This window comes from Mus caroli, unplaced genomic scaffold, assembly GCF_978045245.1.
Source record: "Mus caroli unplaced genomic scaffold, Mus_caroli_1 scaffold_3, whole genome shotgun sequence".
Classification (NCBI taxonomy): domain Eukaryota; kingdom Metazoa; phylum Chordata; class Mammalia; order Rodentia; family Muridae; genus Mus; species Mus caroli.
This window is the reverse complement of record NW_028227258.1, coordinates 37,283,315-37,297,443: the sequence shown is the minus strand read 5'-3', so window position 1 is coordinate 37,297,443 and position 14,129 is coordinate 37,283,315. Positions and strand designations below refer to the sequence as shown.

The 14,129-nt window shown below is 40.2% G+C and overlaps 1 protein-coding gene across 2 annotated transcripts in view; it reads left to right on the top strand.

The window, feature by feature from the left end:
• The window catches only part of Pde5a (phosphodiesterase 5A), a 136,142-nt gene that overhangs the window by 114,491 nt on the left and 7,522 nt on the right, over positions 1 to 14,129 (top strand). For both annotated transcript variants that reach the window (XM_021157938.3, XM_021157939.3), the window contains exons 16-19: positions 1,514 to 1,614; positions 2,926 to 3,003; positions 4,996 to 5,059; positions 13,748 to 13,822. In XM_021157938.3, the coding sequence (XP_021013597.1) occupies positions 1,514 to 1,614; positions 2,926 to 3,003; positions 4,996 to 5,059; positions 13,748 to 13,822 (318 nt within the window). The remainder of the gene's footprint in view (positions 1 to 1,513; positions 1,615 to 2,925; positions 3,004 to 4,995; positions 5,060 to 13,747; positions 13,823 to 14,129) is intronic.

Genomic DNA, 14,129 nt, shown 5'->3' with positions numbered 1-14,129 from the left:
CCTGACTTCAGTCTTTGCGTCCAGATCTCACTTCTAAAGCGCCGGGTACTTTCTTGGCCCCGAAACTTAGTAACACTTATGATTCAGCTTACACACATTTTGAATGTATTTGGAGTGGCTGGTGCTTTGTTTAGTTCAAGATCAAAGAGCTACTCTGTCTTGAATTACAGACAAAAATACAGGATGTTATGTAACAAAAACCTTCAGTGAGATATACATGGGTTACCCCCATGGTCCCCCTCGCTTGTTTAGAAGAATATTTTTTACTAATATGGAAATATGACCTACAAGGAAAAGTTAGCATGATTTTATTATTCTTTGTGGGAGGGGTTGTAATATAATTACATCATTTACTCTTTCTTTTCCTTCCTCCCAACTCTCCTATTTACCCCTCCTTGCTCTCTTTCAAATTCATGGCCTCTTTTTTTCATTATTATTACACATGCGTGCATGCGTGTTTGTGCTCTTCCTTGGGGGAGACTCACCTGCTCTCAGCATATGGAGTACTCACTCCCCCTTAAGGGTTCCTTACAGACCTTTGAGCCCAGGCTTTCTTAGGTTACCAGCTAGTAAAGCACCTTTGGCTCAGGCCTGCTAACCATCTACATTGTCACGTTCATCAGGAACATGTACAACTCTTAGTACTGGTTAAGGTCTATAAACATGAACCAGCGGTGTCACCAAGTTTGTTACAGAAGCCACAGAGTATTGCTCGCACTTTTGTCCCCCCTGGTAAGAACACGCTCAGGGCAACCGGAATCTTCTGTGGCAAAAGCTTTATTGCTTACCCCTTCAGGAGCCAGTGGAGAAGAGAGCCAGAGAGAGAGAAAATGGCGGAAACCCGTCCCTTTTATGGAGGACTGTCCTCCGCCTAGGACATGTCGCTCCCTGATTGGCTGCAGCCCATCGGCCGGAGTTGTCATCACGGGGAAGGGAGAGCACATGGGGTGGAAAACTACCCCACGTGGAAAACACGGGTGGAAAACACGGGTGCCAGTGCCATCAGCGCCATCTTGTAATGGCGAATGTGAGGGAGGCTCCTTACTACAGAGGAGTGTCTCTAATCAATTATCTAAACGTTTCACAACTCTATTCTTCATATTCATTAATGTGACTTGAGTTCATTCTGCCCAAAGGAAAAGGACCTAATCAATTATCTAAAAGTTTCACAACTCTTCATATTCATTAATGTGACTTGAATTCATTTTGCCCAAAGGAAAAGGATATATTTATTTGGTGTTTATATTTCAACTCAATCTCAAGGAGGTGATGAGTTTGAAACACACATGTATAGAGGCAGGGATAATGTCATGTAGCTGATTTTGTCTTTCCTGCCAGGGTGGTGTCTAGTGATAATGAACAGGGAAAATAGTACTTCATTGCATATACTTCAGAAAAGCAGGCTGAGTATACGAGGCATGTGTTTAAGTTATACAGCTAGAGCTTCAGAGTTTGTTCTTCACAGCAGCTCCCGTGGGCAGAGCACTAACTATGTTTTTCTTGTTATATAAAGGGCAACCAGATTCTCAGTGGCCTCTCCATTGAAGAATATAAAACCACATTGAAAATAATCAAGCAAGCAATTTTAGCCACAGACCTAGCACTGTACATTAAGTAAGTTTTAAGAAGCGATGCCCTCCAAAGTAAGTCTTGAAGACATTTTCCTGTCCGCACTGGGAAGTGTGTATAGAAGCCAGCGCCCTGACACAGCTGTAACCAGAATGGTAGATTTTAAAAATAGGCGGTCAAAGGAGCCTACTCCTTGGCACTCGTATAGCTACAAATGCTAGCACAAGTCTATGCATGATGCTCTTCTATGGCTGTGTCTCTGAAACTGCCTTGAGTCATCATGGTGGGTTCCAAAGGCTACCTATTTTCCTCCTTTCCCTCACTTGCCACTCTCTGCCCATTCGTGATTCTTTTATGTGGCCACCAAGCCAATGGGGCAGGCAAAGAACACTGAAAGTGATCCGAGTTTCCTTTTATTTGACTTTCGTGGATGAATGTTAATGTAGAACTGTGAATGTTGACGTAGAAGTTAAATGACTACAACACACACACATCCACTGCTCGCTGTCTACAAATGTATGTGTGTCTGCTTTGTTGAAATTTGGGTCAGTTTAAAGGGAATCAGGCCAGAAGAAAATAGAGCAAAGTTCAGGTTGTTCAAAAGTAATTTCAGAGCACAGATGATCAAATCACAAAGAACTTGAGAAATATCACAGTCTGCAGAGGCTTCCCATTTTTACGTCACGTGAGCTGCTCCTCTCTGTGTGGAACTTTGATAGTTGATCATACACAGTCCATTTCATCATGGACGTTTATCTTTTGTTTGGCCTTGTTTCTCAAGATGCCTGATGACGCTGGGTACAAAGGAGGTCTTTCCCAGACGCTAATGACCCTTACATCTGTGGAATGACAGGAAATAGTGTCTAAAACTTGCTCCTTGCTTTCAAAGCATGTCTCATCTTCACTGGCCTCCTTTTAATCTGCAGCAAGATGTGGCTGAATTAGAGACCTTTGACCCTCTTACCCCCATGTGCTTCGGAGATCTTAAATTATTCTTGCCAACACATTTTAACTCACACTATTCCATGTTTCAAAAATAAGTTATATAATTAAATAATTTAAAAATTAATTAAATAACTAAAATATTTAAATAAGAAATATCCCTGAGTTGAAATTGCCATTATTTTTGATCTGGAGTTACAAACAATGTGACATTTTTTAAAAAGTTTCCATTGTAAGTAAGCCAGGATCGTGAAGGCAGGACGCTGAGTGTGGGTGAGGCTTTGATGTTGGGTTCTGAGATGGGGACAACAGAGATTTTCCTCATTATGTGCTCCATGAGTCTTGTAGATCAAGGGGAGAAGAGCAGGAGGACTCACTGGAATCACTCATGTTTTCCTAATTTTTTTTTTAAAGGAGACGAGGAGAATTTTTTGAACTTATACGAAAAAATCAATTCAGTTTTGAAGATCCTCTTCAAAAGGAGTTGTTTCTGTAAGTTGGCTTTACTGTCTACAAAAGCTTGGCTGCCTGGTTAATTTTCTCTGAGCAGTCATTAGTTGGGATCATTTGTTATGGATAATGACTTTCGAGGTTGTCGACTGCTCCCAAGTGGGATATGAAAAGCTGAATGTGGTCATTGGCAAGGAAGGAAACTGACAGTTGCCTTGTTGAAGACTGACTGATGGACACTATAAGGAAGTGGCTCAAGATTAGTGTTTTGCTTCATGTCTCCCATTCTTTGGGATGGAAAAGGAAAAATTAACATCCTATAGGCTATGAGAACAAGATGGTGGCTGCTAACGTTACTGCTCTTGGGCCACAGCACAGCAGTGCTTTCCAGTGGACCCGCCAAGGGGACCATGTTTCCACCTCAGTACACAAATTCCTTTCTTCTAGCTGCAGATGATAGCTCTTCTGCTACTTGCCTCTGTCTTTACCTTGGCAATAACTTGTATCAGGAAAACAGAACCAGGAAGGCACAATAGTCCCTGCACTTGGAAGGATGAAGGAAAATGATTATCACAAGTTCAATGCCACCCAGAGATATAAACTCTGAGGCACTGTCTTAAACAATAAAATAAAACACAACAAAATGACAGTCAATAGCTAATGGTCCTGCAGATTACAGATAATGTTGCTACAATGCCAATGTCGACATTTTTTTAAAAAATAGATTGAGATTGCTTAGTCTGCAAAGCAAATATGCAAATTAAAAGGAAACAACATACAAACATGGGGCTGCCTATTCTATATAGTCATGATTTCCTTAACATCAACTGATCTTTCAGAATAGTGCCTTAGACATGCACAGGCCTGCTCCTGTGACTAGTATGCACTCAATAATAACAAAGAGAAATGTCACAAAGCTCCAAGTTTGAGCTAGTTTTCTCTGTCACAGAGAAGTTTGTAATCAAGGTCCTATGTTTTGTCACCTTTGGTAGGCAGGCTATACCAGCAAGCACAGCTGAAATCCATTGTGACAGTGGGTTCCACCCATAATTAAAAACACCTCCAAATGGCTCAATCCTGTGGTAGAGTTAGTATTGTAGAGATCTCGACAACATTAGCCTTGAGCAGGTAGAGCCTGGGCTTCAGGAGGAGTATCTCTAGAGGAACAAAGGATACTTTTTTACCTCAATTGTTTGTTTTGCAGGAATAGCCTTTTTGCTTATGTCTTTAAAGAACATAAAGGGACCATTAGGCCTTTGAATATGATTCCGGGTAAAGACTGTACTGCAGTCATACATTGGGCTTAGGGATGTAGGCTCAGCTGCTAGAAGGCTTTTGTCATGTCCACAAAGCTTGGGTTCAAATCCCTAAAAGTGCATAAAACAGGTATGATGGGCACACCTGTAATCCCAGAACTTTGGTCATGGATCAGAAACTGAAGGTCATCTTGGCTACATAGAAAATTCGAGATCCTCTCAAAATATATGAGAACCTCCCCGCCCACCCCCAAAGGTAATTTTTACCTCTGTGTTGTTTTATTCCAAGACACATTGTTATAGCCAAGGGACTGGGTAGTTCCCACTGCTATCACCAGAGAAAGGCTAACCACATAACAGAAAAAGACTCTCCGGCATATACTGCCCTACCATGCAAAAGTTGTCACATAGAAAGCCCTGCAGGTGGTAAGTGAATTCAGGTGACCCACCATAATCCAGGACTGTTCTCATTAAGATGTGTGATGTTATCCTTCTGATAAACCCGAATGATTTCATCTCATTATCAATGTGGAAAAACCAATGATAGCAGGCAAGATTTACCCGCAAGGACCAACTTCAGCAACTCCCAGAGCAACCAAAACAGGGAGGCTATGCATCGCAGGCACAACAGCCAAATAAATGCTGTTTGTTCTTTGGTCTTCAAATTTTGGGTGTTCTCTTGTTAAGCAGGTTTTAATTGAACTCTTTTTTATAACCAGTAACAACTTACTGAGGATAAATATTCACAAGATTTGGGGGTTTCTTTCTCCCTTAACAGAGCAATGCTGATGACAGCCTGCGACCTCTCTGCGATTACTAAACCCTGGCCTATTCAACAACGGGTAGGTTGCTCAGTGGTGATCAAAGCCAAACTAAAATGTCAAAGTCAGAAAAAAAAAAAACCTCTTCATTTAAAGGTATCTTTGGAAATAAATAGACTTTAATTCCTTTATGTATAAGACAGAGGCACATAACTCATCGCGTGCTTTAATGATTAAGTGACACTGCTTCATACAAAATGCATACATGGCCGTTGCTACCACCTCTGCCACTTCAGCTGTAGTGAAGAGTATGATGTCTCAGGGGCACTGGTGTTTGTCTCAAGAAGCAGCGTTGATCACCCTTAGAATTCTTATTCTTCCATGCCTCTAAAACCAGGAGGAAGTGAGAAACACTGCCAGGTTCAGTGGCCAGCTTGGGGTGGATCCTGACCCACACCCCATCAAATCATAACTTAAAATCAGGAATGGGGACACCTTTGCAGTTCTTGGGTTGTTTAAGATAACTTTAACTATGCTGAGGTTTTTGTTTTGTTTTGCTTCCATATGAAGTTTATTTTTTTCAAATTTCTGTGAAGAATACTGTTGGAATTTTGATGGAGATTGTGTTCCATCTATTGACTTCTTTTGGTAGGTGGCCATTCCCCCAATATTAATCCTACCAATTCATGAGTGCTATCTTCTGATATCGGCTTCCATTTCTTTTTTTTTAATTTTTAATATTTTTATTACATATTTTCCTCAGTTACATTTCCAATGCTATCCCAAAAGTCCCCCATAGCGCCCCCCACTTCCCTACCCACCCATTCCCATTCTTTTGGCCCTGGCATTCCCCTATATTGGGGCATATAAAGTTTGCAAGTCCAATGGGCCTCTCTATTTCTTTCTTTATTCAGTGTCTTAAGATTTTTATTATGTAAGTATTTCACTCATTTCTTTCTTGGTATGTTCACTGTTTGTATGAAGGGAAAGTACTGATTTTGTGTGTTAATTTTGTATACTGCTAGTTTGCTGAATGTATTCATCAATTATAAGAGTTTTCCGCTAGGGCCATTAGGCTTTTCCATGTATGGAAGCACATCATCTGTAAATAAAAATTCTTTAGCTTCTTCCTTTCTCATTTACATTCCCGTTTCCGTCTCCTCCCCCTTCTGTCTTATTGCTCTACTTAAGACCTCAGGCACTGTGTTTGATGGAAGTGAAGAAAGCAGATATCCTTGTCGTATTCCTAATTTTAGTGGAAATGCCTTGAGCTTCTCTCTATTTAGAATGATGTTGGCTGCGGGTTTGCTGTCAGTTGGCTTTATTGTATTGTTTATGTTCCTCCTATCTCTAGCTTCTTCGAGACATGTTTATGAAGGTATATTATAATTTGTTAAAGGCCTTTTGTGCAAATAAGATGTCCATGTGGTTTCTATACTCGAGTCTACTTCCATGGTGGATTACATTCATTCATTAATGTATGCCAAACTGTCCCTGCATCATTTGGATGAAACTAGCTTGTTCGTGGTGGATAATCTTTTTATGTGTTTTTGAATTGGGTTTGCAAGCATTTTATTGAGAGTTTTTTACATCTATGTTCATCATATATAATTTGTTGCTGTGGTCAAGTGTTTGTTTGGTGTTGGTATCAAAGTAATACTGGCTTTATTTAAAAAATGGAAAAAATTTCAGTTTATATTTTACAGAATAATTTGAGAGTATTACTGTCTGTTCTTCTTTGAGTATATGGTAGAATCCTTTTCTAAATCCATATAGCTCGGGTCTTCTTTTAGTTGGGAGATTTTTCTTTTTTAATTACTACTCTTATCTCATTGGATGTTATAACCTATTTAAGTATAGGCTTAGGATTCTCTGAATTTTCTCAGTGTTTGTTGTCTCCCTTTTCATTTTTAATTGTTTTTTTCTACTTTAAAATTAGAATTATTTTATGTGTCTGAGTGATTTGCTGGTATACATATACCATGTGCTTCCCCGGTGACCCTGGAATCAGAAGAGGGTCTTAGATCTTTTGGAACTGGCATTGCAGGTGGCTCTTAGCCATCACGTGGGTGCTGGGAACCAAATGCATTCTCTGCAAGAGCAGCTGGTGCTCTTAACCACTCAGTCATAGCTTTAGCCCCTTATTCTCTAATTTCATGCATTTGATCCTCTTGGGTTTTGGGTTAATTTGGCTAAAGGTTTATCATGTGTTGAGTTTTTGTTTGTTTGTTTTTAGAACCAACTCTTCATCCCACTGATTCCTTGTATTCTATTTCAAAGTCTTTCATTTCATTATTTCATTTTATTTCATTCATCTCATCCTCATTTCTTCCCACTCTTTTTGGTGCTATTGTTATTTTTTTCTAAAATTTTCAGGTGCATAATTAAGTTGTTGATATGAAATGTCTGTTTTTTTTCCTGTATGTTTGTTTATTTGGTTTGAGTTCTGTTTGTTTTCTCTGTAGACATTTAATGCTGTAAACTTACTTGGCTCTGCACTTGTGGTTTCCCATGGACTTCAGTATATTGCATTTGCCTTTGCATTCAGTTGTAGGAAGTTTTCAGTTTCCTTTGATTCCTCCTTGACCTAATTGTCATTCAGTGGTGTGTTTTTAGTTTCCGTGAGTTTGAATACTATTTCCCATTTTGTTGATCTATAGCTTTATTATTTTATGATCAAACAAGATGAAGGATGCCATTTAATTTTAGCTATATTTTAAAAGACATACTGAGTGTCTTAATGTGTGGTCGGCTTTGGAGAAAGTTCCATGGGCTGCTGTGAAGAACATGTACATGTTGGTGTTTGGGACTAATGTTCTATAAATGTCTCTTCCTGATTGATGATGTCTGTCTTAATTAGGGTTTTACTGCTGTGAACAGACACCATGGCCAAGGCAACCCTTATGAGGACAACATTCAATTGGGGCTGGCTTACAAGTTCAGAGGTTTGGTCCTTTATCATCAAAGCAGGAGCATGGCAGCATCCAGGCAGGCATGGTGCAGGAGGAGCTGAGAGTTCTACATCTTCATCTGAAGGCAGCTAGAAGACTGGCTTCCAGGCAGCTAGGACAAGGAGCCCACACCCACAGTTCCACACTTCCTCCAACAAGGGCACACCTACTCCAATAAGGCCACATCTCCAAATAGTGCCACTCCCAGGGCCAAACATATTCAAACCATCACAATATCATTTGACTCTAAAGCTGCTCTGTTTTAATTTCAGTGTATTAAAATCACCCACTGTCACTGTCCTGGGTCAACCTGTGATGTTAACTCTAGTAATGATTCTTTTATGAAGTTAGATTTCCATGTGTTTGGCATGTAAATGTTTAGAATTGTAATATCCTCTTGGTAAATTTTTCCTTTAGTACATATGAAGCCTTAGCTTTTCTGACTAGTCTTGGTTTGAAGTCTATGCCCGCTCGTTTCTTAGTTCTATTTGTTTGGACTAAGTTTTTCCATCCCTCCCCGCATGGTGATATCCTTGATAGTGAGGAGTGTTTCTCAAAGGCAATGTAAAGAAGGGCTACTTTTCTCTAATCCAATCTCTTACTTTGTGTTGTGCCTTTTTATTGAGGAACCAAGATTATTAATTTCAAGTTATTAGTAAACAGAGTTTATTTATTCCTATTATTTTGTTATGGTGTAGCTTTTTAATGCCTCTTTTGGTTAACTCTACTTGAACATTTATTCCTTGCATCCATTTGAGAGTGTTTAATTTTATCTTCACACTTAAATATTCCTTATAGTACCTTCTGTAGAACTGTTTTAGTAGACATAAATTTCTTAAATCTGTGGGATTTTTTTTTTACTTCTTAAAAGTTATATTCTGACCTCAAGATGTACATCTTAGCACATGCATGCAGACACATAGTTAGATAGATAGATAGATAGATAGATAGATAGATAGATAGATAGACAAATACATGGAAATCTTAAAACAAATTGAGTATGGAAGTAAAAATAGATATACTCAGTTTAGATAAAAACAACATCAATACTCTGAGAAAGACTAATTTATTTTTGGTGATATTAATACTGTAATTTCTAGACAGGAGAGATAGCTTGGCAGTTAAGACACTTTTAGAGACTGGGTTTCATCCTAGAACATATATCAGGCAGCTCAGAACTGTCTCTAACTCTAGTTCCAGGAGTTTATACCCACTGCACACAATGCACACATAAAAAATAAATTAATAATCTTTAAATAAAAAGCATTAATTAATTAATTAATTCATTAATTAATTTGATTAATTTTTGGTGCCCAACATGAAATCCAGGCCTTGAACATGTTAGGCAAGCACTCTTTCCCAAGTCTTGAAACAGCAATTGCCCAAATCTATAGACCTACTTTTAAAACAAAATCATGATAAAAAGACTTCTTATAATTAAAACTTTTATAATAAATATTTTAAAATTAAAAACATGACATAGAAAAGTTAGCCAGACTCAAACTCTGTATGTGATGGCTAGCCTTGACTGTCAACTTGGCTGCACCTAGAGTCAACTAAATCCTAAAGAGCTGGGCACACCTTTAAGGATTCTCTCAATCCGGTCATTTGAGGTTGGAAGGTTTACCCTACGCTTGAATCATTTGATGTCAGAAAGCAACTGTGAATCTGGACTGTCCCTTCTGGGGGCAGACCAGAGAGCAGGACATGGGAAAAGGAAGCTTTTGCCTTTTGGCCGGCATGCCCATTACTCTGGCTGGCAAGTTCATCTCTCCTACTGCTGAGGCTTCCGTTCACTGGCATTGCAACTTACTTCTTCAATATTCCAACACAGACCAAAGATCAGCCTTGTGAACTGAACAAGGATTCTTGGAAAGCTGCCACTGTTAGACTATTTGTGCTACAGCCTGTCTGAAAGCCACTCTAATAAATGCCATTTAAATGTAACACACACACACACACACACACACACACACATATATTCCATCAGCTCCATTTCTTCAAGAAAACCTGACTAGTATAGATTGTGGTACCAGGAGTGGCTCTATAGAAAATAAAGTATAAGGATGAATTTTTAAAATTTTTTCTGGAGCAGTCTTTCCAGTTTGCTGGTACCTACAGTCGCTGGAGCCTCCTAGAAGTTTGCAGAGCACTGAAAGTCCACGGTGTGAAGTATTTGAGGAATGTGCTGAGATAAATACATTTCCTTACTCTGATTGGCCTACTGGGGAAGAGCAAGGAATTTACTGACTCCGTGCATAAAACTTTTCACAATTTGTAGAAAAATAAGGAAAATAACGGTGCCATGTGGTTGCTTCTAACACCTCTGGATTTAGTCACAAAAGAAAAAAAAATTGAGCTTCCTGATAAAAATTAACCGACTTCTGGTGTCTCAGTATACAGTGACAGTGGAAAACCATGAACTCTGTGGTGCAATGGCAGATGTGTATAAACAGTTTAAAGGCTTCTAAGTGTGCCCTGGCAGAGAGCCTTCTCTCCAGCAGCCATAGAGCTCAACTTTTAGAAAAATCAAACCGAATCCCTCATTATAAGAATGGCTGGATCACAATGAAAATTCAAGTCCCAACCTCAGAAGGTGTTATCAGTTCAGGAAGGGCTTTGATTGGTAGGAAATTGGCTTCTACAGCTTGGGAAAGCAGTGTGTAGGAAGTCCCTACTGAGGCTGCGGACTCTGAGCCCTCGGATTCTGAGGGGTTTCTCACCAGAGGAAGCAGTCTTGTCACCCCTAGCAGAGGATGTATCCTTATCCCGACCTCCTGCAAAAATATTGCCCTTTCTGCCATTGCCTGGGGGAATTAATCCTTCTTTGCCTACTGAACCAGCAGTGACTTTCTTTGTAGGAGATGCCAGGCAAGACAATATTGATGTCTCTCAGGGCCTACCAATAGTTGCCTCTAGACCTATAGAGCCTATAGGCTCCTATAGGGGATATAGAAAGTGTACTCCATGAGGAGATACACTATACCACAGACGAGCTTAATGAGTTTGCTAATTCACTTCTCCAGAAGTCTGGAGAATATATGTGGGAATGGATTTAATGGGTATGGGATAATGGTGGAAGAAACATAAATTAGATCAGGTTGAGATTATTGATATAGGTCCAGTGAGTGGAGGTTCAAGGTTTAATATGGAAACTCACACAGTTTTTGGGTTGTTGTTGTTTTTTAAAAAGTGTCACAGACTAAAGAGATAGATCAGTGGTTAAGAGCACTGGTTGCTCTTCCAGAGGACCTGAGTTCGATTCCTACCACCCACATGGTAGCTCACAACTATCTGTAACTCCAATTCCAACATCCTCATGCAGACATACACCAATGCTCATGAAATTAAAAAAAAAAATATATCAAGACCTTGATCATCTGTCTCTTCCAGAAAATATCACCAGTGATCCACTCTATTGTTGACATTCTGCTGGCTGGGTAAAGAGCAGGAGGTAGCAACCACTTTAGATTTATTGGTAGCACATATGCATATCAGAGGATGGGAAATGAATCCAATCAAAATCCAAAGACCTACTTCAGTGAAATTTCTAGGAGTCCAGTATTATGAGGCATGGAGAGATATGCCTTCTAAGGTGAAGGATAAGTTGTTGCACTGGCCCCTCCTGCTGCTAAGAAATAAGTACAACATTTACTAGGCCTATTTAGATTCTGGAGACAGCATATTCCTCACTTAGGTGTGTGACTTTGGCCCATATGCTAAGTGACAAGGTAAGCTGCTAGCTTCAAGTGGGGTCTGGAACAGGAGAAGGCTCTTCAACAGGTCCAGGCTGCTGTGCAGGCTGCTTTACCACTTGGATCATATGATCTGCAGACCTGATGGCACTTCAGGTGACAGTGGCAGATAGTGATGCTTTGGGGACCCGTTAGCAGGTGAGTAGTTAAGTCAGAGAGGAGAGTTCTGTTTCTCTGCACCTCAGCTATCTTCTATATGGTTAGAATTGCCATTCTGAAAATGTGGGCTTCACATTAGGCCCTTGGTCATGTGAAGATCATATGCCCCAGTACAGGGGAATGCCGGGGCCAAGAAGCGGGAGTGGGTGGGTTGGGGAGCAGGGTAGGGAGTAATAGGGGACTTTCGGGATAGCATTTGAAATGTAAATGAAGAAAATATCTAATAAAAAGTAAAGAAAAAGTAGTATTAAAAAAGATAATCCCTTAAAAAAAAAAGAAGTGTTGGCTTTAACTGTCACCCTTGTGAAAACCCCTAAATAAATGGACTCCAGAAAACACCAGCAATTATTACCAGTATCACAAAAAGAAGGGCAGACATCATATAATCAGCCACTACCAGAAGTCCGCAGTATCATGCCTAAGAGATGGGCTGAGAAGAAAATGAGATGTCACTCTAGCTGAGCCTCGAGAAACTCTTAAGTGACATCATAAGAATGTGGTCTACACCTGATACAGCTGTCTCGTGTGAGGCTAGGCCAGTGCCTGGCAAATACAGAAGTGGATGCTCACAGCCATCTATTGGATAGAACACAGGGCCCCCAATGGAGGAGCTAGAGAAAGTACCCAAGGAGCTGAAGGGGTCTGCAACCCTATAGGTGGAACAACAATATGAACTAACCAGTACCCCTGGAGCTCGTGTCTCTAGCTGCATATGTAGCAGAAGATGGCCTAGTTGGCCTCATTGGGAAGAGAGGCCCTTACGTCTTGCAAACTTTATATACCCCAGTACAGGGGAACGCCAGGGCCAAGAAGTGGGAGTGGGTGGGTAGGGGAGCAGGGTTGGGGGATAGCATTTGAAATGTAAATGAAGAAAATATCTAATAAAAAATTGAAGAAAAAAAAGAGAAAAGAATGTGGTCTACAGAACCCAGACTCTGAGAAATTGTAAGATAAACAAACCAATATTCATCAACAACAGAAATTACAAGACAAGGTCAAAAGAGAGATTACAAGAAACTTTAAAGACCTGTCCACCAGTTTCAATACAGTATCTGGTGGTGGTTTTCACACACCCTTTATAAACAGGTGCTTAAGACACGAAGTTTGCTGTGACCTTTGACTCCTAGGACTGCCAGAAGCTATATCCATAAAGTCTCATCAACCAACCTGACTGCCCAAATGTTAGCTGAACAAGGATGGTGCCAATAGACATGCAAAGATCACAGAGAACTAAAGAATGGTGGAGGAAGGAGAAACCATCCTCTCCAGCACACCAGTTGATTGTCCAATACCAAAGGGGTCTGCAACCCTATAGGTGGAACAACATTATGCACACACACACACACACACAGCACATTATTAACAATGGGAAAAAAGGTTGTGAATTTGAATACAAGCAAGGGAGGATATGTAGAGACGCTTAGAAGGAGGAGACAGGAGAGGAAAATGCTGTAATTATATTTATAAATTCAAAAATTAAAAAAAGAAGACAGGAACTGGGGAGGAGGGGGTGGATCTGGGAGGAGTTAGGGAAGGAGTGGAGGGTAGATAGGATCAAAACACATTGTATAAGATTCTTAAGGAATTCTTCGCTATTTTTAAAATAAAAAACAATGGTTGCTCGATAAGTTGGTGGCTGGTTATTCATACAGGTGGGCACAGTCTTGTCATTGTCTGACAAAACTGAAGCACATTTCTTTTTCTTGGTTACAGAGGATCATGGGATTGGGATTTTGTGGTTAAAGCAAATGCAGCATTGTTTCTGTTTCTCATTACTGTCTCATCCTGATGCTGCTAATATGATGGGAACAGGGGGTTCGCTACATTTCATTATCTTCATCCAAACTCTGTCTGGAAGGATGATCTGCTTTACCCCGTAACACTCAGTCTCCTGTGTGTTTCAGATAGCAGAACTCGTGGCAGCTGAATTCTTTGACCAAGGAGACAGAGAGAGAAAAGAACTGAACATGGAGCCGGCTGTAAGTCCACTGCTTTGTTGGTAGGAACTCTTCACGACATTTTTAAATTAGATGCTTGTTTTAGAGACAGGTTCTTACTGAGCATCAGTCAGCTCTCCATCATCAATGCTTTGGCCTCAGACTCTTAGTGCTGGTGTGACAAGCATGTGACCACCCTTGGCTAAAGTGTATACCGCTTCGTAACACTTCTATGACACTTTTCCTCCAGCTTACTACGTAATACTTTCTCTTTTTAGAAGTATACACACTGATTCCAAAAGCAAGCTAGGAAGACGAACTTTGCTTACACACCGTGCCCCATATTTTC